This window comes from Paracoccidioides lutzii (genome assembly GCF_000150705.2).
Source record: "Paracoccidioides lutzii Pb01 unplaced genomic scaffold supercont2.43, whole genome shotgun sequence".
Lineage (NCBI taxonomy): Eukaryota > Fungi > Ascomycota > Eurotiomycetes > Onygenales > Ajellomycetaceae > Paracoccidioides > Paracoccidioides lutzii.
Window position 1 is genome coordinate 1,619 of NW_015440989.1, and position 26,569 is coordinate 28,187.

The 26,569-nt window shown below is 40.5% G+C and overlaps 5 protein-coding genes across 5 annotated transcripts; 2 read left to right on the forward strand and 3 right to left on the reverse strand.

The window, feature by feature from the left end:
* Positions 1 to 12,862: 12,862 nt before the first annotated feature.
* On the forward strand, positions 12,863 to 14,812 carry PAAG_08694 (hypothetical protein; the record flags this gene model as incomplete). The annotated part of the gene is made up of 5 exons (XM_015846591.1): positions 12,863 to 13,504; positions 13,572 to 14,039; positions 14,113 to 14,144; positions 14,209 to 14,360; positions 14,427 to 14,812. The coding sequence occupies 5 exons, from the start codon at positions 12,863 to 12,865 to the stop codon at positions 14,810 to 14,812; spliced, it is 1,680 nt and encodes a 559-aa protein (XP_015701388.1).
* A 691-nt stretch (positions 14,813 to 15,503) lies between these two features.
* On the forward strand, positions 15,504 to 16,259 carry PAAG_08695 (POS9-activating factor FAP7; the record flags this gene model as incomplete). The annotated part of the gene is made up of 3 exons (XM_015846592.1): positions 15,504 to 15,693; positions 15,801 to 15,930; positions 16,058 to 16,259. 3 exons carry the CDS (start codon positions 15,504 to 15,506, stop codon positions 16,257 to 16,259), a joined length of 522 nt encoding a protein of 173 aa, XP_015701389.1.
* A 74-nt stretch (positions 16,260 to 16,333) lies between these two features.
* PAAG_08696 (hypothetical protein) lies at positions 16,334 to 17,529 on the reverse strand (the record flags this gene model as incomplete). The annotated part of the gene is made up of 6 exons (XM_015846593.1): positions 16,334 to 16,402; positions 16,519 to 16,580; positions 16,675 to 16,711; positions 16,820 to 16,964; positions 17,119 to 17,192; positions 17,365 to 17,529. The coding sequence occupies 6 exons, from the start codon at positions 17,527 to 17,529 to the stop codon at positions 16,334 to 16,336; spliced, it is 552 nt and encodes a 183-aa protein (XP_015701390.1).
* A 977-nt stretch (positions 17,530 to 18,506) lies between these two features.
* Positions 18,507 to 23,637, reverse strand: PAAG_12619 (hypothetical protein; the record flags this gene model as incomplete). Its single annotated transcript, XM_002789332.2, has 7 exons — positions 18,507 to 18,622; positions 18,690 to 18,904; positions 18,966 to 19,039; positions 19,098 to 22,956; positions 23,015 to 23,204; positions 23,272 to 23,404; positions 23,503 to 23,637. The coding sequence occupies 7 exons, from the start codon at positions 23,635 to 23,637 to the stop codon at positions 18,507 to 18,509; spliced, it is 4,722 nt and encodes a 1,573-aa protein (XP_002789378.2).
* Positions 23,638 to 24,891: 1,254 nt separating this feature from the next.
* On the reverse strand, positions 24,892 to 26,483 carry PAAG_12620 (hypothetical protein; the record flags this gene model as incomplete). Its single annotated transcript, XM_015848088.1, has 5 exons — positions 24,892 to 24,942; positions 25,021 to 25,355; positions 25,435 to 26,154; positions 26,256 to 26,335; positions 26,437 to 26,483. The coding sequence occupies 5 exons, from the start codon at positions 26,481 to 26,483 to the stop codon at positions 24,892 to 24,894; spliced, it is 1,233 nt and encodes a 410-aa protein (XP_015702296.1).
* Between the last annotated feature and the right edge of the window lie 86 nt (positions 26,484 to 26,569).

Below are 26,569 nucleotides of genomic sequence, written 5' to 3' on the forward strand. Positions count from 1 at the left end.
GCAGATGAAACAGCTTATTTATTTTCTCTTATTTATCAAGAAAAGTCTTATAATATATTAAATATATGACTAGAGAATCTGAATGAGAATAATACAGCTTATTTTATAATTTCTAATAAAAATTAAAGTAATAATGACTATAAGCTTAACTGACTAAAGTGAATCTTTGATAAGTATATTAAAACTGTCAAGGATAGATTGCTTGATTGATTATAAAGCGATCGCTAGCTACGCAGAAGTTATATATAGTGTGAATTATATAAGAAAATGGATAGGCCTGACACCCCCACTCACTGATGTAACTGTATGTGAGATTACATATAAAAAATAGCCTGTAGCTAGGTATCAGTGCATAATTTGACTGAAAAACCCATATTGTTGAAAAATCAGTCATTTTCTTCATATAATCATTTCTGCCTGCTTATCATGTCTTCTAATATCTGCTGTCATAGAGTGTATCTAGTCACCTCAAGCAGCTTGATCAGCCCATCTGCTGCATTCTCAGTGGACAGGACATAATCAATCAAGATCTCATTCTTGTGGATAAGATTCTGAAGAGTATGGAAGTAGACCTCTATATGCTTAGATTGGCATAGAATAGTCTCACTTTTAACCAGTTCAATTGCTGATTTATTATCTGCTCAAATCATATACATCAGCTTATTAGTCAGTGATTTGATCAGGCCATCATTATTATCAAGATTATTGAGCTGAGACAGCATGAAGCTGGCATCCTCCAGCAATTCCCAGAGATAGACAAGCTCATAAACAGCCTCTGAGAATGCAATATATTCAGCCTCAGTAGATGATTTTGAAATGCCTGTCTGCTTGCTGCTTCATCAAGCAATAGAACCCCCTGTCATATAAATGACATATCTGATGATGGAGCAGGAACTCAGATCACAGCCCACTCAATCAGCATCAGTGAATGCCACAGGTTCTATATCTACATCTTTTTGATAGGACACACCAATATCAGGTGTGCCTTGTAGATATCTAAGAATTTACTTGAATGCTGCTCAATTTTTCAAGGTAGAGTGGGAGCTGAATCTCCTTAGAAAGCCAGCAGCAAAGCTTATATCAGAGTGTGTATTGACAGCAAGATATTGCAGAGAGTCAACCCCTGATTGATAGAAACATAATGTAAATTCTACTGTATAAGCAATTGATTCTTCATTATCACTCATGAAATCAATATTCTCCTTCATAGGGGAAGATGTTGGGTGGCAGTCATTCATTGAGAATTTCTCAAGCAGATTCTTTATGAACAGTGGCTGGGATAGTGATAATGATTCAGCATCCTGATCAATCTTCATACTCAAATACTGATTTAAATTGCTCACATTCTTGATCTCATAATTAGTGGTGATCTGGGCTTTTGTTCACTCAATATCTAATATATTCAAACTGTATAGGTGAACATCATTCACATAGATGATTATATAGATCTTGCAGACATCATTTATGAAAAAACTGACATCATAAGAACTGACATGGAAACTTGTTTCCAATAGCATTTTTCACAGCTCCTCATATCATAATAGTACTGCTTGCTTCAGGCCATATAGTCTATGTATCAATTCACATACCAGATTACTGCATCCCTCGCGGAACCCAGCAGGTTGATGCATATATATATATTCATTGATGAGAAGCTGGGCATTTAAGAATGCTGTAACCATGTCAATCTGCAGACATCTGAGCCCAGGTGAGGTTCTTCAGAACTGACAAGCCAGTGATCTTAGAGTCTGCAGGGATGTCAGTTGAATTGTCAGTGAAATTCCTCACTGAGGCCTTCTTCACTGAAGTAATATTCTCAGTGAGCATTGAAGAATTCTTCATCTCTAAAGTGGACTCTGAGAGCACAGTAGTGTTTCACATCAAAAATGTTGGAATTCACATAGTAATCTCATAGTCTATTCATCAATTATTTGTAGAGTGTAGAAATACTGGAGAGGCAGATAGAGACTTCTCATCCATCATGAAATCATCTGTTGATAAATCATGTTAGGTGAAGAGGATTGCAACTGTGGCTATGCAGACAGCAGAAGATAGATTCTTGACATCTTGCTTAAACAGAGCTAGAGAATTCATCAAATGGAGATCTTCTTGAAATATCATGTCTTTTGATGTGTAAAGGCAACTGTTAGAAGGATCAACCAATCTATAATTAGTAAAACCATCATAGCCTGTAAATATAAGCTTCTGTGATTGTGAGGCCATCTTCATATTCAGCTTGAGCACTATTTTTAAATAAATCTTGCACCCTCATTAGTGAATTCCATATGCAGAGGGCAGGGCCCTAAGCCAAGCTTCATATGAGGTAATTGACTTCAGATTCAAATCCTCTATATCATTATAGAGCTTGACTGATATTGACATAAGGTTAAGCATTTCAGTTGCCACAATTACTGCCTCACCTCATATCTGGGGGGGGGGCGAAGGAATCTATTAATAATATTTGAGCTTTTTCAATAATCAGGTCAATAGAATGTTCAGACACACTATTTTGCTGCAGAGTATGAGGTGGGATTGATTCTCATTTAATACTCTCACTCATCATATAGGCAGCTGCTGTGTTTGAATTCAACTCATCATAGTCAGAGTGAATAATTGTGATATCATGATTGAGTAGATTCTTCATAAATTGATTGAAGATTTATATATATTTTAGAGTCTCATTGTGATGCTTCAATAGGAAGATTCACTGCATTCATGTGACATTGTCAGTGATCACCATCACAAGCTTCTTACTCATATAAAATGGTGTATCTTCTTCATTACCAAGTGTTTCTCCACCTTTGAATAGGTTCACCCAAATCTTAAGACCTTTGTGAGTGGCATAGTGTAGAGGAGTGTTTTTATAACTTGCACATTTATGCTTGACTTTAACATATGTGATGCAGAATGAGAGCTTCTTTGAGCTGATGATGGCAATTCCAAAACAGGACTCTCACAACATTTTAATTAGATTCTTCTCATCAATATGGCTCAACTGCTGGTGTCACTTGTCAATCAGTAGCTGCTTCAGCATAATGGCAGGTAAACAGGTTAGTGAGGACAAAATGAAGGTATCAGTATCTGAATCCTTCAGGTTAATTAGCTGCTCCACATCATTGTAGTTGAAAAGACTCAGTGATGCAATGTTCAGATCATAATCTGTTGAAATTACTCTGGGCTTCAAGACTATCAAGTATGCCAGTGATTCAAGCTTCAGATCATTCATAATACCCTTGAACATAGAAAAGGTGTTAGATAGAATGTATATATTATTAGAATTCAAAATTGTGTAGAAGATGTTGTTTTCTGTAGATGCTATTATCTCAAAGTAATTTCCAGTGTTCACCTGCAGATTACAGTGAATATAGCTCTGACACTTCAATAGATCAGCAGATATGAGGTTGATGAATAAGTCTAACATCAAATAGACATGATCAAATTCAATTAATCTTTCCCTGACTGGGATGAAGGTGACTCTGATTTCTTGAATCTTCAAAGTAGTCTTATTGACCACTTGAATTGTAGAGCTGCTAACCTCTGTTATTTGAGAAAATCACAATTGATCACATACAATATGACATCCAGCCTCACTATCTCATATGATGAGTGGGTTGGTGATTGATTCAGCAGAGTACACAGACACCTCAATGACCTGCACTAGATTCATCATTTGAAATGTCTCAGAGCTGTCATTTGCAGTTGACAGGGTCTTCTTGTCTTCACTACTCTTCTTATTGTTATATTTCTCTATTCTTATTGTGTTGGTGGTCCTTCATTCTTCAGGGATGTTATTCAGATTGGCTGCCCAGCAGAGCTCATCATGATGATGCTTGCATTCCAGGCAGATTGAAAGGTCAGATATTGAACATCTGCTCATTTGATAGCCTCTGTGTCCCCTGGGTCAGCTCCCACAGGCTGAATTATTTTGAATATTGCTGCTATTATTGAAACCTATAGCTGTGTTTTCAGCCTGAGCCACATTGACTGAAGAATTAACTGCCTGAGCAGGCTTCTTGACCTCTTTGAGAGGATTAAATCAAGAGTGTATTTCCTTCATGGTTGAATGAACATTCAACATGACAGACTTTGATTTGAACTCTTGTATCTCCTCAATTTTCTTTTGCATGTAGTTTTGCCATATATTGAGAAGTGCAGAATAGAACATGTGGAATACCACATCATTTGACAGTAAGATATCAAGTATTTCCAATTTCATAGTAACATCATTGAACTTATTGAAAAACATATATACATTGATGACTTAGACACCACTTATTGATGTAAACACTAGGACTGCTTCCCTGCAGAGCTGCATTCTCAGAATGAAGAACTTCTTCTCAATCATGTGTCAAAGAGAATAAGTGATTCTGCCCTCATCATACTTATTAAAACAGGGCCTAATGCTGGCTGCCAATGTGTTTGAAATGAATGTGTAAAGCCAGTGATTTTTGACCTCTCAAAAAGGACTTCATTTGGAATTCTCATCAGGGCTTTTGACTTGCTTGTCCTCCAATATAACCCAGCATTGAGTGTCAATTAGCTTGGCCTTCATATTCACATGCCAGAAGAGGTAATTCAAAGATCTGACCAGAGTGTTCAGCTTGATGGCATATTTAGTATTCTGTTTGAATTGGCTAATTGCCTTGCTGACACAGCTATCTGAGTTGTAGAGGTTATATTGCATTCAGAATCTCAAGTTTGAATCTCATGCTGACATTTGACCTGCTGATGGATTTGTGAGCATTGCAGCTCTGTCATTCTGAGCATGAAGCCTCTTCAATTGAAGTTGAAGCTGCAATTCTTTGCACCTCTCTTTTTGAAGTTCTAAATCAATCTTTTGATGTTCAAGATTCAATCTCCTCAGTTGCAATTCTTCAGAGTCAGTTGTTGATGGTGGGTTAGAAGTTGCTGCAGACATCTCCACCCTATCTTCTGAAGGAGTCAGGTCAGCATATTTGACACAATGTAGGCGGACCAGTCTCACTGTGATAGAGGCTGTAATCAGCCCAGCTTGCTGATTGAGTGTTCTGAAGAATTCAATATTGAAACTTCTGAATGCCTCTGGAGGAGTTGATGAGCTCAGAGCCCCCTGATCATTTTCAGATTGATCAGATTGACTGAATTGACTCAATCACAACTGTGAGTGAGTCATTATACATTTCACCATGTCATATTAATCTTCTTTATAATAGAGTAATCTTATTTGGTGAGATTCTTGCCTATAAGCTTGATTGAGCAGATTGATGTGTTCTTGTGTGATTAGTCACTGAAAAATTAGCAAGTTGCAGATTTTTCTTTCACTCATTAAGTGAACAGATTGAATACAGAAAAAATAATAATAATATAAAAGTGTGTCAAATCAATCAATTGACATAAAATAAGACAATATTATATTGAATAAAGTGAGCAGTGATTAATATATGCTATATTTGGTAAGAATTCCCTGAATTGGCAGTTATTTGCGCAAAATGGGTCTCATAACCTGTCAAGGATAGATTGCTTGATTGATTATGAAGTGATCACTAGCTACACGGAAGTTATATATGGTGTGGATTACGTAAGAAGGCGGATAGGCTTGACAAAAACTAAAGTAGACTGCAGAAGATATTTTTTTATTCTAAATAAGTACTCTTCTCATGTCAATATGAGATTTATTGATTTTACAAATCAAAATTGAATTCTTTTTATAGTACTGTTTTTACATTCAACTTATTAACTGCAATCTTTGAATGTTGACATTTTTAGTCCTCTAGCAGATGTATACTCTCATGATGTTAATAATCTTCTTTGCAGTGAATTTGAATTTATTCAAATAATAAAAAGAAGTTTTTTATCAGTCTTTAAATTTATGTAAAATTAGTCTTTAATAATTAAGAATATTCAATCTGCATTTGCTGCTATTGATATCTATTCTTTTACTTCTAAGTGTGTTCTTTATCAATTTAAAATATAATCTATATTTTCAGTCAATTCAGCTTCAACTGAGATTACTACATCTACAACTATTTATGCTTTTCAATATGATATTATGAGAATTTGAATTCAGCAGAGTCTACTTTTTAAATATATGAAAAAGATTATATATGCTAGTAAAAAGCTTATCTTTGAAAATAAAATACTTACATATGAGAATAAAGCTCTAATTAAAGCTTTATGCAATGAAAAGAAGTGATGATAGTGTGAGAAGCTATTAAATTTATTGAATTCACAGCAATAGTCTAGTTAGACTTAATTTTTCTTATTATTCAAAGTTTAATAAGTATAAGGGGCTGAACCCCTAGATTCGCTCTGGCTGGCTGACTCAGCCTAGCCATCGTTTGCACGTGCGCACGTGATCATGCTATGTGAGCTTGCTTAAGCTCATGTTCTCATTTCATTCTTTTCTTCCCTTTCTCAAGCAATTCATCCTTGTTATATAGAAGGACTAGCCTTTAGTTCTTAGAGCTTAATCCTCTACATTATGAATTGCTTCACTCCTTTCATTGATAGGCCACTGAGAGCCTTAATTCTGTATCATGAAGCTCAGCAAATGTGCTGACATATGATAGACTATTGAAAGTCTTAAATCCTATATCACAAAGTTCAGTGATAGCACTGGTATATGAATAGACTGAGTTAGCAATCATGCTAACAAACAAACAAGCAACATTGAAAACATCTAGCTGAATGAGATAAAGTAGCAGACTTGTACAACAAATATATAAATGAATCAATATGAAGTAATGAGCAGAGACACCTCCAGCAGCTTTGAATAACAATAAATGATCTTTCTTCAACAGCAGGAACAGGTCCAGTGTGAGAATAGAGATTTAATAGCAGCTCAGCAAGCTGAAATAGCTAATTTATGACAAGCTTTGAACACTTCAACATTAATTCTCTCTCAATCAAACTCACAACTACTCATTACAGTCAGAAGATCAAAGATCAAGCTATCAGACTGTGAGAAGTATGATGATTCTAATCTGAAGCACTACCCTCAGTGAGAGCTAAAGCTTCAATTAAATCTTAAGATTGATGGGAAAGCTTTAGGTAATAATGAGGAATGTGCTTGATATGTATACTCAAGACTGAAAAAAATGACAGCAGCTTGAGTTTACCTCTAGATTGATAGTAATAAAAACAAGATCAACTTCACAGTAGAGAGCTTACTGAAGCAGATATGCATGCTCTTTAATGATTCTGCATGACAGAAATAGATTATGCAAAAGCTCAACAATCTATAACAGAATAGAAGAGCTCTCTTTGACTTTCTGCTTGAATTTAATCAGCTACTACTAGAAGCTGGTGGTCACAGATGGAATAATCACATTAAAAAGAGGTATTTGAAATCCACCCTAAGCATGGAGCTGAGGAAAGGTATGATGAGTATAAGAAAACTATCTCACTACAAGAATTACTGCAAGGAGCTTAGATTAATTGATCACTAACTCTCTAAGCTTAAGACTTTAAGGCAGTGATCTAAATGTTGTCAGAGCAGATCTTCTTTGAATTATACAACATCTAATTCACATTCTCTACTTTGTCATGCTGTTCTTGATTGATGAAACTGGTCTCAAGCTTCTGCTGATGATCTGATGAATCTCTCTTCTGATGCTGTAACCCCAAGCATCTGCCACATCAAATTGATAAATTAGACAGAGATTAATCAATGAAAAGAGCAAGGCCTGTGCCTGAGATGCAGAGTCAGAGGTTATATGATTAAGAGCTATCTGTTCAAATCTCTCAGACACTCTGCCACCTTCATGATAGCTAAGATGATTCCCAAGCTGGTACTGAACAATGATGATGTGAATATGAGTGAGGATTCAGGAAAAGAGTAGCTCCAATCAAAAGATACTGAAAGAAGTGAAATAAAAAGCTTATGAAGAAGTAATAGAGAAGATTTAAATCTAAGATGATATTCAAACCCTTCACTGTCAATGCTTTAGTAGATAATGCCTTTTCAACTAGAGTAATAATAGACAGTAAATGTAATATCTATGATCTTATTTCTCAATTCTATGTTAACAAGCATAAGCTTCTGTGTATTGAAATTCCTACTGTTAAAATGACTGACTTTGAACACTCTATGAGACTCTCCACAAGCATAGTGACTGGCATTCAAATTGATATATATGATTACATAACTGAACAGATCTTTCTCTATGTGGTGAATGAGTTACATGATCATGATATGTATTTAAGTGACCTCTGACTGGCCCAGCAAAAGGTGACCATGATCCCTCATCAAAGAATTATGAGATTTGAAGAGAGTGGCATAGAGATAGAGTCTAGTTCAAATGTAAAAGCTGATGTAATTTCTATCTCTGTCATAAGCTTCTCTAGGCTTGCAAGCATTTGAGAGAAGTGAAATATTGAGATCTTCATTGTTAGTTTAGCTGATATTCAAAAGACTCTAGAAGTGAAATCAAAGATTGATTCTAGAGAAAAGCTGTTTGAACATTATCATAAGTTTTTAGATATATTTGATAAGGAAGCTGCCAACACTCTACTTCCACTTCATGGCCCAGGTAGAGATCATGGGATTGAACTGATTAAAAAGACTAATGATAGCACAGAACAACCCCATTAAAGCTTACTATATAATATATCTTGAGAGGAACTACTGACTTTGTGAAAGACTCTTACAGATTATATAGATAAGAATTTTATTAGGATGAGCAACTCCCCTGTGGCTGCTCTCATACTATTCACAAAGAAGTCTGAGAGTGGGCTAAGATTTTGTGTGAACTATTGAGCTCTTAACAAAATCATCTGAAAGAATTGATATTCTCTATTATTAATCAGTGAGACTCTACAGTGAATTAGACAGGCTAAATGATTTATTAAGCTGGACATTATTGCAGCTTTTCACAAGATTTGAATCACAGAAGGTGATGAGTGGATGACAGTCTTTAGAATCAGATACAGACTATTTGAGTGACTGATTACACCTTTTGATTTGGCTAATGCTCTAAGCACATTTCAAAAATATATCAACTGGGCATTATATAGATATCTGGATGACTTCTGCTCAGTCTATTTAGATGACATCTTGATATTTTTCTCAAGAAGCTTACAGAAGCATCACAAGCATGTACAAAAGATGCTTATGTATCTATGAGAAGCAGGCCTGCAGGCAGATATCAGAAAGAGTGAGTTTGAGATGAACAGCACAAAATATCTTGAATTCATCATTGAAGCAGGTAAGGGTATACAAATAGATTTAGAGAAGATTAAAGCTGTTTTGAAATGAGCAACACCTACTACTCTTAAAGATATATGAGGATTTTTAGACTTTATCAATTTCTATAGACAATTTATCAAGGATTTCTCAAAGATCATGACCTCACTGACAATTCTTACACACAAGAATGTTCCTTTTTTGTGGATGAGCAAGGCTGAAGAAGCTTTTAAGTATCTAAAATCAATGTTTATCTTCACTTCAATTCTGCTTCAATTCAACTCTGACTGTGAGACTATATTGAAAATGAACTTCTCAGATTATGTCTCAGAAGAAGTGCTGCTACAATATGATGAGCAGAGTATTCTACACTCATGTGCCTTCTTCTCTCACAAGCATTCACCTGCAGAATGCAACTATGAGATTCATGATGAGAAGTTATTAGTGATAATTGAGTGTTTAAAGAAATGAGACACTGAGCTATGAAGTATAAAGGAATTCAAGATCCTCACAGATCATAAGAATCTAGAATACTTCATGACTACACACAGACTAAATGAAAAACAGCTATGTTGAATGGATATTCTCTATCAATTCAACTTCAGAATTGATTATCAGTCATGAAAGTTGAACACTGAACCAGACACTCTATTGTGAAGAGAGCATGACATGTCACAGAGCACTGATGATAAGAGAATCAAGCAGAGGCAAGCTCAACTACTTAAGTTTAATGTACTAACACCTGGAATAGAATCAATAGTGACTGCTGCCAGTGTGGAACCTGAGATATCTCTTCAAGCTCAGTGAAATGAGACTTACAAAAATGACAAGATCCTACAGTGTCTGGAGTAAACTCTTCATGAGGAAAGATTCAGATTTCCTTCTGAACTTGACATTAAGACCTCTGTCTCTGAGTACTCTTTAAATGAGAATGAGAAGCTTCTCTTTCAAGATTGTAAGTGAGTGCCAGACTTCAAACCTCTTTGAACCAGGTTAGTGCATGAGACTCATGACTCATCTCTTACCAGCCATCCCAGGTGAGAGCAAATAGCAGAAGTTCTAAGACATGAGTTCTACTGATCAGACTATGCTGTCAATGTAAGAAGAATGATCAGAAACTGTCATCTTTGCAGATCAAACACTGCATGAAGAGATTAACATCAAAGACTGCTTAAGCCTCTTCTCATTTCTGAACACATATGACAGGAGCTTTCTATGAACTTTATCATAGACTTACTGAGCTCTAAAGAATACACAAACATCATGATTATAATAGACAGACTGACCAAGAAAATTATATTAAAAGTAGTTAAGAAAACTGATACAGAGACAGTAACTAGAGTATTTCTTCACAATATCATTTCTCAACATGGCATCTGTAAGACAGTAGTGTCAGATTGAGGATCAGCTTTCACAAGCATGTTTTGAACTCAGATGTGTGAGAAATTAAACATTAAGAGATAACTCTTCACAGTCTATCACTCAGAGACTGATGAAGCTACAGAGTGAATGAATCAGACTCTGAAAATCTATCTATACAAGTACATTAGCTTTCAACAGAATGACTGGCATGAATGACTCTCTCTAGCAGAGCTGATCATCAATAATAGAGATGCTGTCTCAACAGATGTGAGTTCATTCTTTTTAACACATCTTTTCCACATCTCCTCTATTGATATAGCTGATGCACCTCCTGTTGAAACATCACATAATCTCATTGAGTTTGCAGATGATTACATGAAGAAGGTCTGTGAAGTGTTGAAGTGAGCTCAAGTAAAAATGACAAATGCTCAGCAATCTCAAAAGAAATACATGAATAGATAAAGAGACTCAGCTTCAAGCTTTCAACCTGGAGATAAGATCTGATTGAGCTTAGAGAATATGAGAACTAATCACCTGTGCAAGAAGTTGAATGTGAAATACAATCAATATACTGTGCTAGAAAAGATAGAATTTCATACTTATTAACTGAATATTTCACCTGGCATTCACAATGTCTTTAATGTAAAGCTTCTACATGCTGTGGTAACAGATTCTCTGTCTAGTCAGAGGCAAACTGACTGACAGTCACTCACTATAGAGATCTCAGAAGGACCTGAGTTTGAGATTGAGGAAATTCAGAGCAAACAAATCTACCAGAGGAAAAAGCAATATCTCATTAAATAAGTAGATTGGGCTGAGCCTACATGGAATGATGTGAGTCTTCTACAAGAAGTGAAGACCTTGAACACTTGAGAGACTTCTCAGCAGGCAAAATTAGATGTAAATAGGACTTTAAATAGTTGTAAAGACTTGCAACAAAGAGGGAGAAGAAGAGTATTATAAAGGGTTGAACCTCTAGATTCACTCTGACTGGCTAACTCAGCCTAGTCATTGTTTGCATGTGCGCATATGATCATGCTATGTGAGCTTGCTTAAGTTTGTATTCTCATCTTATTCTTTTCTTCCCTTTCTCAAGCAATTTGTCCTTGTTATATAGAAGGACTAGTCTTTAGTTCTTAGAGCTTAACCCTCTACAATAAGCTCATAAAAGAATTCAGAAAGCAAATCATAAAAAAGAAAAGAAAGCTGCTCAACAAGTTCAAAAGCAACTTCAACATGATCTCTGAAAAGCATATAAAGCTGAAAAAACTCAGTGAAAATGAATTAAATGATAAGCAGTTTAAACAACAACTCACAAAGTCTGTAAGAAAGAGAAGACTAGAAAGACAGAGCAGCATGAAGCTTAGCAACTTGCTAGAGAGGCTAAAAAGACTCAGCTTGAAGCTGAGAAGCAAGAACAAACTTATACTCATACTGCAAAGTGAAAATCAATCAGTTCAACTACAGTTACTTCAAAATGATGACAGAAGCAAACACCTATAATGAATTCTAATTCTTTAAACTTCATCTGATCTTTCAGTCTAGGAAATGAGATCAATCTCAATCCCCTGGAGCAGCTTACTGCTGCTTCTACTACTAATTTAGAAAATTGACACTTCTTTGATCAATCTTTTTACTTTATATCAAATCTCCCACCATAACTACATTCTTCAGTCAAGCACATATCTATTTTATTAAACCACCTATTTTGTATGAAACTAGAGAATACTCTCATTACTATTTAATAATCTAATTAATATTTATTTTGTTGTTGTGGAATTAATTAGATTCTAGCAAGTTGAGGCAATTTTGCTAAGAATGGCAGTGATATGGCTCATTTAGTGGTAAGTCACGTTACAAGTTACTGTAGTTATCTTCAATCTCCCGCAATGAACTGATGATTTAGAGAGTAGTCTTTCCGTTGAAAATATATGGGTTGTAGAGGAAATGAAAATCTTTGTATAATCAGAAGATCAATAGGACAGTCGCTAGATGATTTATATCCATAGTTGGTTGTTAGATCCTGAGGTTAACTACGGAAGCACAGCGATGAGGGTTGGCTTTGGTCCGGGATTAAAACTAGTTGCATGATATTTAATCCACATTGTGTGCATTGACAACTTATGAAAAGACACTTTCACCAGAAAATAGCTTGTGTCTATCTTGATTCAACTGATTCAACTACAATCACATCTACAGTCATCAGGTGTTTGCTTGTGCCCCACCTGGGTTACTTACTATAATCAAAATACTTATTTTCTTTTATATTTTTACCGACCTATAACTCAACATCTGAAAGAAATCCGATATCTAATTTGTCCTTTCCCTTAGAAAGGGATGGACAACGGTGGCATGGAATTCGATGTCTTACCGTGTCCATTCTGTGCTTTCTCAGACTCAAATTCCTATTTCTTAACTCAACATGTGGAGCTTTGCCATCCGGAAAACGAACTTTCTCCTTTCATTGCGACTGAGGAACCATCCTCCACTGTCTCATCAAATCTGAACTATATCGCGGAGAAACCCGGTGATTCCCCTATGCTAGCTACCGGATCTCCCCCCATCAATGATGAGGATTGTTTCCTCGATGGCTACGTTGACTGCCCGCAAGGTTGTGGGGAGATTATCTCCACTGCTGAGCTCTCAAGCCACTTAGACCTCCATCTTGCAGAGGGCATGGCGTTTGAAGAAGCCATTGTTGTTCCCAAAGCCGAGCCTCCCCCGGAGGTAGTGGAGGAAGGGGAGGAAGCGGAGGACAACAATGTTACGGCAAATCATGTATACGATGATATCGAGAGTTACTTCTCCACAAAACTGCCCGAGGCTCTTCGCAACAGAGATGACGTTTTCCAGCCGAAGCACTCACGCAAAAATTCTCGCAGAGATTCAAAGGCAGATTCGGGATCTTCGCATAGGAGGACGCACAAATCAAGACGAAAGCATCGTCGCAGTAGTGGAAGCTTCCCGCATCGATTTGGGGTAACATTTCTCTCTGCTGTCGCGCAACGAATGAAAAATGTTATCTTGCTGACTGTCTCTCCTTTAGGGATTGGAATTAGGACCGTACGCTCATGAAAAGCAAATGCCATCATGGCTTCGCAGAATGCTGGAAGAAGGTGCAAAAGTTACCATTTCCAATAGAATTCAACCAAATGGCACACTGCGAAAAGTCGAATCTGTGGCAAACGAGACTTCGTATCTTATCCCCGTAGTTTCCCAGCTCTGCCAATTAGATGAAACCGTTGAACGGGCCTTTCTCTGCAACCCCGCCGTCCGGCATGTATTCAAGATGCCGACAGAAGGGGGTTTCTGTGGATATAGAAATATCCAAATGCTTATTTCTTATATCCAGGATAGCCGAGCAGATGGCCACGAACAATTTCCTGGTAAACTTCCCACGATACTGCGGCTACAAGATTTGATTGAGCAGGCCTGGGATCTAGGATTCAACAGTTCAGCGAGAATAGAAACTGGAGGCATTAAAGGGACGAGAAAATATATTGGCACTTCTGAGGTAAATACGCCTATATCCAAAGTAATTGAGTAGCGGATTTCTTTATGTATGAACTGTACTAAAGCATAAATAGGCCCAAGCCCTTTTCCTCAGCTTAGGTATCGTGTATGTATCCTGAATCCCCTGATGTCATACTATATAGAGAAACCAATCTAATCCCCCTGGCCAGATGCACGGCTGGCGCTTTCAGTCCTTCTAAAGACACTTCTGCCCACGATGCACTACTTGGTGATACAATGGAATATTTCCGCCAGGGAACCTCCGGAAGCACCGAAAAGGTAATTCAGACTGAACTGCCTCCTATCTATTTCCAGCACGAAGGTATGTAGAAAAGCATCACCACCTATTTGTGATTAGACTTGACTATCCATATTCATCTGAAATCAGGTCACTCTCTGACAATCGTCGGATTCGAAACCCACAAAAATGGAAGCATGAACCTCCTAGTCTTTGATCCGATGTTCAAAACATCACCCGCGATCGAACGATTAATTGGTACTCGAGTCAAATCCCAGGATCCAGGTCATCTTTTAAAGGCGTACCGTCGGGGCTTCGGATACTTGCAGAAGTACAAGGAGTTTGAAATCCTCAAGTATGTTGATTCAGCTGCGAAACCATTCTGTTCCAAGCTCTGTGCGGAATTTCTAACTAAGATAGATTGTCCCCGTCAACGCGAAGGGAAAATCGCCCAGTCAGTGCTGCTTCATCCAGATGTTAGACTGGGCCATGAATATGTGTTCGACTCGCTGGCTGCACCTATGAATCTCATTTAAATCGCAACTCAAATATTTTTCTCATGACTCACGATTTTGTTATCGTTCTTTCTGAAATGTCATCCCAGCACCAGATGCTCATCGCCTGTCGACTGCTATCTTATCATGAGGGGGTTCCTCTTTTTGTCTCCATTGCAATTTCTGTTGTTCGCACCGTCGAGGAACGATAAGTTTGGCGTTGTGCTTTGAGGTGATGGGTTTTTCTCGGAATTTGAAGACGGAGATCCCCTAGCCGGTGCTCATACTGCTTTTAGACATATAATATGACAGTAGTCTCCATAATTGATAATCCAGAGGATATGAAATCTTCTGTCTCCAATGTTTTATTTTATATTGTCTAATCTGAGGCTTGGTTCATGCTCTCCTTCAAGCGACGCCGTGTCAACACCGTAATATATCCTTGGTAAGATAAAACACGTGATCACGTTCTCACCGTATCAATAAATTGTGGGATGGTTGGTTTTCCATTGGTGGGAGGACTAGCCAGCTAACTGATATACGCGCACATCACGTGAGGTAGTGCGGCTACCGGGCGGTCATGCCCAACATAAATTACGCAGATATATATTATTCAACTTGTTCAAATGTTCCCTTCTTCTTCCCCACTCTGCTTCTTACTCTTCCTCCTTGACTAACTACATATACTTTCGGTTAGAAATTATAGCCTCCTGCGCAACCGCAGCAAGAAGAGATGAGAGCCCTCCCCAATCTTATCATCACTGGCACACCAGGCGTAGGCAAAACAGTACATTGCGAGCAACTAGCCCAGAGCACCGGCTTGCGACACTTCTCCATCAATCAAGTCGTGAAAGATCGCGAGTGCCATGAGGGATATGATGATGAGTTGAAGTGCTATATTGTGGATGAGGATAAGGCACGTAGTAACTGTTTTCTCCTTTTCTGCTTTTTTACTCCATGATACTGGGTTATGGCGAGTTTGGCCTTTGCTGATGAGTGCTGTGTGTATAGCTACTTGATACGATTGAAGATGATGTGCTCAAGGGAGGGTGCCTAATTGACTGGCATGCCTGTGACATATTTCCCAAGTCCTGGATTGATCTTGTTGTGGTGATTCGGTGCCCTTCTACATCTACATTGTATGATCGGCTAGCTGCCAGGTAATTGAAACAACCCCTTGCCCTGTGAGCTTTTTTACCCCGTGGGGATGTGGGCACCGGGAAGGTCATGAAATCGTTCATAACGGATTAAAATGCTGATCAAATCGCCTGTCATTTATTTCTATAGAGGCTATCCAGAACGTAAATTGCAGGAAAACATCGATGCGGAAATTTTCGAAGTCCTCCTTGATGAAGCGAGGGAGTCATACGACGAGGAAATCGTTGTGGAATTGACAAGCCAGGAAGATGTGGATATCGAAAGCAATTGCGCCCGCATCGAGGCTTGGATAGAAGCCTGGAAGAAGTCACAAGCTGAAACTTCAGATTGAGCCGTCCACTACACGCCATTTACCGTTCCCACGCATCCCTAGAACTTTTTTCCATAGCAGCCGTGGGATAATTGTCAAGGTTCTGTTGCTACGAGCCATTGCTTCAGTTTCGCAAGCGCTTTGGATCGGTGGGAAATCAAATTCTATGGGGATTGACAGCATCTCAGCGGCAATGGTCTTGTAAACTTCTCGACTACCCTCTGGAAGGGAGTCTACAGTGCCGTGGTTGACGAGTGTGCGGTGGGAGAGCTTTACATACTTTTTCGTGCTTGTCCATCTCCGCAAACGTCTTTCCCTGATACTCAAACACGGGATCCCAGCCTATGCCGCCCACACCAAAACGTCAGATCTGACATCATCCTGTTCCGTTTTTACGTCCTGGACAAGAAGGGAGGGGAATTATAGGGAATTATACCAAAATTCCTCGGACCTCTTGCGGGAACAAGTCGACCCTATTATGAGGGAAAGCCAAGCGTTAGAAATAAGATTGCCATCCTGAACACTGACGCCGGCCGTGTTCGAAGTGGCGTGAGTGGGCAACAAGGTAACTAATGCATTACCTCTATCCTCCCTTGAAAGAGCATAGGTTCCTTTCCCGGCCCGCTAGAGAAGGCAAATGTGCACACAGCCACGATAGATTTGTCCTGGTATGGATCCAGCAGTTTGTTAAGCCCGTCGTGGCCCAGAGCTTCTAGAAACCATTTGCTAGACTTGGATGTTAATTTCAATCTTTTCGGCCGTTCATACTTTCGGCTCAACCATTCGTAGCAGATAGAGTAATATATATCGAGTAACAATGGATATGACCCCGTGGACACTAATGATTCTGAGGATGCCGGAAACAAATAGTAAAACTTACATATATGGTCCTGGTAACCCATTTAATGCATTAAACTCCAGAGCTGTGTCCTCAGTCAATACTGGCCCTCGTATCTGTTCATTCACAAATTAGCCAGATCATCTTCCACAATCCCAATCCAAAACATAATATCTACTTAAAGCCAATATGTAGTAGAGCTACATTCTTCTATACATTTTAATTTGATTCTAGATATATATTTACCGGGATCAGAAAAAGGGAAAGCTGAGATATTCTTGAACCTACGATTTTGGCCGCCCGTCGACATTTCTCCTTTGCAATGTCTTCGATCGATCCCTGAATCTCAGGTACATCGATAGTCCGATTCTGCACCTCGATGTCATCCCCCAAAATCTCCTGAACTTCAGCTAACTTATTTTTATTGCTTGTGATGAAGTTTAGGGTTTTCATGGTGGGCTGTCAACAGGCAAGTCGATAGCCGGGTACTCCAGGCTCAGAGCTGCTCTCCTGCTTTTAAATTGCTTTTCAATTCTCCAGTCAAAGATAAAGAGACTGGAGGGAAAAGAACAAAGGGTATGGTGTATTATTGATAAGGATTCTTAAATATAGAGGAGGAAATAACATGGATTGTGGATTTATTTTTCAAACCTACCACTCTCTCATATCAGAAAATAGCGCCAAGATTCCGATGTATACGGATGACAGTCATCCTTTCAATGTAAATGAGGATTACGGAGTCTTAGACGGGGATTTGAAACACTCTTACCAGGACTAAATTCCATTTCAACTAATGATACATACATATCCATCGAACTTTTGACAGTGACAGAAAACCCCCACCAGACAAAATATGGAGGATAACTATTTGATGAGAATGAGAAAATAGCGGACCGGAGTCTCGTCGATTATATTTTTGTTGCGCTCCCGAGATTCCCCCCGCCGAAAGAAACCACCTGAAAAGCTAGTCTTACAATGCATCAAAGAATTTTAGCAGAAAAAGAAGCCGATAGAAATTAATATGAAGGGAACCAGTGCAAAAAACAAATCTTATAAAGAAGCTGCTGTAGGTTGGTAGGTAACAGGGAAGGCCAACATCAATACATCAAATAAGAGACAAAAAGGGAAAAAAGGAGACAAGCTCACAAAATTAAAGAAATTGGGATATAGACAAGTTCTTAAACGAAAAAGAAGATATAAAAAAACGGCGATACAGGCGGTTCCAGTTTGGCAAGGAGGTGGGTGTTAACAGGGGGCAGCAAAGCCAACCAATCTAGGCAGTTTTACGGACGCTCCCCACAAGAGTCTATAGGAGACATAGGGGGCCAACTGAGAGGGGAAGATGAATAGAAAAGTGGCAATAGTAGAGAAACTCCTTTAGTTTTAAAAGAAAAAGCTAATGGCGGGCACAGCATGGTAAAGTGAGAGCTTTATGCAGACACATCGATAGCCTCAGACTGTTCCCCCATCTCAAACTTCTCTTGCTGTGCCATGGCTTGCGTGGACACGATCTCCGCGAGTCGTTTCAAACGAGGTGTTTGCAACCCTACCATACGGTTAGTCAAGGTCTATATTACTGGTACATGTCTTCTGGAGTTATATTTGTCACTCACATGATGGCGTGTAGGTTTCTAGAGCTGTGATTTGACGTGGCTCAGCAATTTCGTAAGGACCGCTATCATCCATGTCAACTGCTGTTAGGAGCAGGACATCGCTCTTTTCTGTAACGCGAGAGGCAACCGCTTTCATGATTTCGCCATTAATGGGCTGTTCGTAATCAGCAACCAGATACTGGTTGAGGAGTTTCTGTATTTGGTTTGGGGAGAGCCTAAATGGAATTAAATTAGAAGTTGAGGTCTGATGAACTTTGGTGGAGGATGATTGCTCACATCCAGCAGATATCCTGGATAATCTCGATATCGTTGAGAGTAGCTTTCTTAAGTTGAAGTAGTTTCGTAGCTTGCTAAAGAGATATCAGTAAATGAGCAGCATTTGCTAGAGATGCGACAATGTTAACTTACCATGAGGTGCTCAAGTTGCAGAGTACCTTCCGGCATATCATGGCTCTTACACCATTCCTCAATCCTAGTGATATTGTAATTGATTTGCAGGCCACGCTTCCATGACAGGAAATTTCTTCTCATCAGCAGATCGTTGAATGCAGTGACACCGACAAGACGAAGAAGCTCATTGACGGTTTGCAGAATGATAGTGTCCTCGAGATAATACCCTTTCATCGCCTTATAGACGCTGTTGAGAAGGCTCAAGAGATTGTCCATGCTGTAAGCCGGGGGGTTAGATGGGAGGAGTTTTCCAAGGAAGCGGTTAGTTTCGTTAGTCACAAACCCTGGAAGTGATTGAGACTCGATGATAGCTGGGACAACCATCTTGAAAAGCTTTTGTTTCAAGACTTTCATCCAAGTGTGATAGATGTTAAATTCCAAGCTTTCTAGATCATGTTTCACGATTTCCAAAAGACGATCGTACTCGTAGTTGTCCGTTTTCTGCGCCTCGTACCAATCCTCGGCCAGGAAGACGAACGATAGCATCTCGTGCACGTTGGAAAGCCAGAACGCACCAGGGTTAATTGCATCTTCACCTTCATGTTGCATAACATCTTGTTGAATGGATTGCATCACGTTAGCAAGGAACCTTTCGGATTCCTTCACAAAGCCGTTATTCCACATCTCGGATGTCACAAGGTTAATTAGGTATGATGGGAAAAGGACCTCTTTCTCTGTTGGTGGTGGCGTAGAACCTGGAAGAGGAATTTTCAAGTTCCGGATTAGACCAATCGTAACTTCGTCGTTGAGTGCATCTTCTTCAGACAACAGCCTCTCCAATTCCATTTCGATAGAATCAACTCCTGGAGAAAATTTGGAGCCGGACAGATTGGAGCGCGCACGGCTTCCACTTGGCACGGCCATCGATACCGGTCGTGGATTATAGGCACCACTTAAGCGATCGGTGTCGATCCTTTCAGCCCCAGCACTGCGTCTCTTCGGTTTAGGTTTCTTAGACGAAACCAGGTTGATCAGCCCACTAACAAGAGGCTGAGAGCCAGTTCCGTTTTGAAGGTCGCCATTAACTCCATTGACAGGGACGGATCTCTTAGCAAGCTCTAATTCATCCTGGAGTTCAGATATTTGCTGGCGGAGGGAGTCCTTATCGAGTTCGTGGTCCTCATTGGCTTGTCTCAATTTCTCGAGCTCGGAAATCGCCGATTTGAGAGATTCACGCGCCGCCTTTTCTTCTTCCTGGAGTCGCTTCACGGTTGCCAATGCCTCCGAATGATTTTGTTGCAATTTAGCCATTTCCTCTTCCAATGCAGTCAACTGTGCAGCTGAAATACCCGCTTGGTTCGCCTCGGCTTGCAATTCGCGGGTTCGAGCTTCCAGTGCGTTGTGTCGGCTCCTCCAGGACTTGACTTGACTCTCATAGTTCTCGAGCTGTGTTGTAAGAACTTTGTTCTCGCGCTTGAGTGTTCCCAGGGATTGAGTGAGTTCCACAACTTTGTTTTCCAATTTATAGGAAATCTGTTTAAGATCCCTTGCTTCCTCACGTAGCTTCTTGTATTGACTCCGCGCCTTTCTACCTCTGTAAAGATTCTGAATAATGATAATTTTCTTGCGGTATTGCCTCCATGCACGAATCGAACGCCAGGACCGGAATGCACGTTGGATAGTTTTGGCTGCATTGCCAAGGATGGTATCCATAATATTACGTCGACAAAGGTAACCTTTGGCGATAGACTCGAAAAGAATAACATTTTTCCGTATACTGACATATTTCTTCCGCTCCTGTTGGCCACGCCACACTCTTTGAATAGTTGTAGAAGCTTTGATGCGACGAATTTCCTCTGCATGTTGCCGGGCCAAAAACCCCCTGATGACGCTTTGTGTGGTAAGGATAGACTCCCGAGCCCCGAGGTATTTGCGACGATAGTACTTGCACTTGAGGTTTTTCTGGATCATGGTCGCACACTCGTTCAATCGTGATGTGCGGAGATTCTCAAGAAATGCAAGCATTCCAGCTCGGAAAAAGATTTTCGTCAACCCAAGCTGATACTTATCCTGCTTCTGATGGCTGACGTCACCAAGGGCTTTTCGTAAAATGGCGTGGGCCATATCGCGTATCTCCGATGTCCACTGTGATGAATGGCAGAGCATATAGTACCGCAGAGCAAACTCTTCGTATGTCCATCGTGTAGGATAGCCGGCGCAGCTTATCCTAACAGTCTCCAAGACACCACAGGCTCTCAGCTGGCTAAGAACCATGGGTCCTTCAAATTTCCACGCTTCCTTGCCTTCATTCGGTTTAATACACCGAATGTAATGAACATCAGTCGAGTTTATGGTGTTCATAAGCTCTATCAACGAGGACTTGAAAATGCCACCAAGAGTGGGTTTGCGGTTGACTGCAACACCGATCTTCCGACCTGGTGCTGCAACTTGGCGAGAGGACACGGCCGCCGAGTCCTTTTCGCGAACGGCAGAGGCAGCTTCGAGCACAGCCTTCACAAAGCCGTTGGAAGACTTACGGAGAATTTCCATGTGCTCATCAGGAACAGTGTCCCTGTTCTTCTCAATAAAACCATCAGATTCATACGTAACGTCAACGGCATAATGGCACACGGTGAAAGCAGATTTTCCAAATCGAGGCTTCTTGTAAAACTTTTGTTTATTTGCACCAAAGTGATGATGCAGTTTTGTGACGAATTGTTCATCAGAGCCCATTGGTAATCGAGATTCTTCATCCAGGAGTGACAAAACTCCAAGTTTTCCCTCAATTAGATCGATGCATGGTTGATTATCTGAGAAATCAATAAATTTCCAATCAATTTGTTCCCTGACATACTCTTCCTGTTCAAGTTTGAACACATGCTGATTAAATTCTTGCTGTAGCTTCTCGTTCGCATAATTGATACAAAATTGCTCGAAAGAGTTTTTGGCGAAATGTTCGAAGCCGTAAATATCCAGAACTCCGATAAAGGATTTAACTCTATTTAAGACATCTTCTGTTGCCAACCCGCGGTTTATGGTTTCGACTAGCCAGTCGAATAAGCTTGAGTAGATGAATTTCGAAACTGAGTCCCGAACGACTATAGCCTGCTGCTGTGTAAGATTCGATGTTATTTTCTCGCCGCGCGTGATGAGTTGTTTTTTCACAATCCATTTGGCGAACTCGCTTGCCTGAATTCCCAACATCTCACACGCCCGCACAAGGGACGGTTCAGTGGAAGAAAGGGAAGATTCAGTACGAGTAGCAACAATCTTGACATTTCCCAGGTGCAGAAGCGCGGCCAGAACCCGGAATATATCAGCCTGGGTCTCCTCCGTAACACCAATCGTCGCTAGCGATTTCCTCGTGGCATCGAGTTCGGTTTTATCATCAACTCCATCGATCACAGGAGCTCCTCCTTGGTTCAGATATTCGAATTCCTCGATAGGCAAGAGGCCCAACTCCTGTCGTTCCGGCTCAGAGGCTCCGGCAACAAGCTGATAGAAAATATGATAATTTCTCTCTTTCAGAGGCTGAAAAACAAGTCTTGAGCGCTCGAGGAGATATGTTCTTATTTTCGCGCCGATAATATTTGTCTTCTCGTCAAACATAATCTCAATATATTTTCCAAATCGTGAAGAATTATCGTTACGAGTGGTCTTCGCATTTCCAAAGGCTTCCATAACCGGATTTGTTGCCAAAATCTGTTCTTCCGTCTCGCTAATTGAATCCGCCCTTCCAGCATTGTACGATCCCGATTGATTGGGGGTTCCTCTCGTGGCAAAATATCTCATGATATATTTCGCACTCACAGTTTTTCCTGCTCCAGATTCTCCAGAGACAACAATTGTTTGGTTTTGGGAGTCTCTCAACATATCCCTATGATGTTCGACGTTAGAAAATGAGAACGTTAAGGACCGACGGATAGTCTACTTACGAAAATGCTTCTTCAGCAATAGCAAAAAGATGGGGAGCTTGTGTAGCCCTTTGTTTACCTGCGTATATCTGAACCATCTGCGGAACATAGAGAGAATCAACACGAGCGAACGGATTTGTTGCAATAAGCACGATGCCACTATATGTGTAGATTTCTTTCTGGTAGTACCGGAGCTTGATAGCTTGCAGAACTATAGGAATAGTCTATTAGAGGAAGAGCAATCTTCCCAACAAGGATATATCGTGGCAGGGACGTACCAGCCGGTTCGTTTAAATGGGACAGGTTAGTGAGGTCTTCGCTTGCCTCCAGCATTGACGGATTCATAAGGGGTGGAAGCGATCCATTGTTGTCCAGTTGTAATTCTGCCTCCGTAGTCTCGACCGTTTTGGTCTGTTTTTTGGGGAGGTTATAGCTGTCAGCTGTATCCCTATACCACAGGGGAAAAATACATTCAGAAGCCCATTGGAAACAAGGAGGGGAATGCTAACCTCTCCATTATCTAAGGAAAAGACGAGAGTCACTTTGTCTCCATCCACTAACTTCTCCACGACCTCAGAGCCCACCCATCCCTCTGTCGGGTCAGGTTGCCACGCCCGGGTTCCGACGTCAAAAATGTGCACCATACTTGCAACTTCAACACGAAAAGTAATTGTTAAAACACGTCAAAAGTATATTTGTACCGGGACAGCTGAACTTGCTGAGAGTCGAGACGTCCACGGTTACGGATAATTAGGATTGGACAATCTGAGGTTCCTGCATCGACAGACCAAAACATCAAGCAAGTAAAAGAAGGAAACGAAAAGGATTCGCCCGTGCGAAGGGAGAAGGGAGGACTAGCAGACACTGTACAGTGCACAGCAATAAAGTTGCATACCGTTCCGTTGAGGCAGGGCCAAAAAGGGTGTTTGTTGTGGGAGAAAAAGCCGGAGAATCAAAAAACTACCAGCCAGAAGGCAAGAATATTTTGCCAGTGAGGTGGCATACCAGGTCAGCATTACCTGGCTAATATGCTAGGCCGTCTAGGTAGTGAACTTGAGCCCCTGAACAGTGACCGTTCTGTGAGTGGTACCTAAGCTAGGTCAAACTCCAGGCTAGAAATGAATAAATGTGGTTCATTTTAACGGCTGAGAGAATCCACTCCCGTGGAGGTAGGGCCGTAGGGACGACCTATGGTAATGAGCGCCACGTGATCGCACCCCTCAGCCCTGCGAGCCCTGCCTGGGTTGTTTCATCCATTAATTGTCAAGTTAGGTGTTTCAAAAAGATGCTGCTTTTTCTACTTCGTACGGAGGAGTATAACATCAAACAGAGAAGAGAGGTAATTACAGCTATATCTGTTTACTTTGCAAACCCTCGGTTCCGTGGTTATTTCTTCTTCAGAATATTCTAGAAACATTAACATAGTAAGAAAACAGGAACAGAAAATTCTTTAAACTGTAGCTTTTGATTTGGACATAAATAATGTCCATGACCCTCTAAACAGAGCACGATAGTAAAGAAGGGGTGTTATGGTCAGTGAGTAATACAAGGTGGTATGGACTGCAGTCAATGAACGCAAGCTTCATATCCCTCTCCCGCCCAACCTCTCCTCCGATATACCGAAGAACAACAGCGACATAGGAAAAAATATAATCAAAAAGGGCAAATGCATGGGAAAGTGGACATCCGTTTTGTAGATGTGGAATATTAATTTGGATCTTAACGTGTAGAGGAACAACTCAAACAGAGAAAATTCACATGACCGTATCGAAGTAGCATAAAAGGACTTAGAACGCGTGTCGATTAAATGGAAAATAGAAGCGGGGATAAAAGAAGTGAAAGGGATAAAGACATCAGAAGCATTTAGGATCCACCCTTGGAGACAAACAAAACCTTGTCTAGCTCTGCTTGCATTCGGCAGCCTCTTTCTTGGGCTTCGATCCATCATCCTGTTAATCGAGGTTAGCTTAGCTAGAACGCTTGACGGGTGGGATATTAAATGAGAACAAACTCTTGGATCGTCTTACCTCTTCATCAGTCTCAACATCCAAAGCCCCATCCGACTTCCGATCATCGTCATCGTCATCATCGTCGTCCTCATCATCATCATCATCGAAGTCATCCATATCCAGATCCTCATCGAACTCCTCAAACTGAAGTGCCTCCCCGGTGAACCAGTCAACTGCTCGGGGAATAAGCTTTTCTTTGATATCTTCACCGAGTTGATAGTCCAGCTCCAACCGTTCCTCTATGTCGGACGCTACATCATCGTTTTCCTGGGTCGGTGGGTTTGGCGGGGAAAAGAAGTTGAAGAATGAATCGGTGGGAACCTTAACCTTCACTATACGGGTCTGCTTGGTGCCTATATTGACAAACAAAAAAAGATCATTAGGACGCAACAATAATATCATAGATTTCTTATGATGATAGAGGTTCCTTACTCTTATTTCGCTGCTTTTTGCTCTCATATCTAACAGTGAGGTCTTTGCCTTCCTTCCATTCAATCTCATCTCCATCAGCGTGATCATAGATGAAATCACCACCGTACCCACTTTCTTCCTGGTAGTAATAGGTCTTGCTGATGGTTGTGTTTGTGAAGAACTCGTTTTCGGCGAACTCGAAAACCAGGCGAAATCCTGGGCGCTCAAGATACTCCATGCGGATGTCCGTCAAATACTTGAGAGCCTCCTCATCTCTGTCAGTGATCATCTCAGAGAGAGAGATATGGTTCTTCATAGCGGATAACCAAAACTCGGGAATACCAGCAGCAACCAAGGTTTCACCATCATCCGTTTTGGGTTCCTCTTCAGCCTTGGTTTCCTCATCGTCGTCTTCATCAGCTCGTTTACCAGCCTTTACTTCGTCTTCAGTGGGTTCAATTTTCCCGTTAACAATTGTTGCACGCTTGCTGTATAGAGGCTCAAACTTGGAGAAGTATTCCTTTTCTAGCTCAAGAACCTTTTGTTGGAATTCTGCCTCAAGTTTCGAATGTTCCTTCTGGATGCCTTTCAGGCCTGCCACGCGACGGCGAATTGAAGCAGGGAGGGACTCGACATAACCGGACGATCGACCGACTAAAGAGCCCAACTTTCCCTGAATCATTGACACCAGTTTTGGGTTTTGCGCAAATATCGATGCAGCTGCTGCACGGTCGAGGTCCTCTAAACATATTTCATGTCAGTTGGCTGTCCCAGCAAACACTACATTCAGGAAGGAAAACAAAGAAGAAAAGAAAAAGAAAAAGAGAAACCAAAAAACGCACCTTCTTTAATGCTGGCGACACCTGGCTGTTGAGCGTGGGAAGAGATGGGTGCATTGTTGGCCGGGGTATTTTGGGGAGTGCTGTTGACGAACAAGGATAGCAAATCAGAAAAAAAATTTCCTTGAAATGCACATTTAAAAAAAGAGGTGCCAAAAAACCAAGAGCAGGATACACGACTTACGGAGCTGTGGGAAAGTCCACTTTCTTGTTTCTGATAGGCTCCGCCATCTTTCCTTGCAGGATAGGTGACAGATAAAAAGAGAAGTGGGACGTGAAATCTGAAGGTGAACACAGAGAGGGAGAGATAAGGGGAG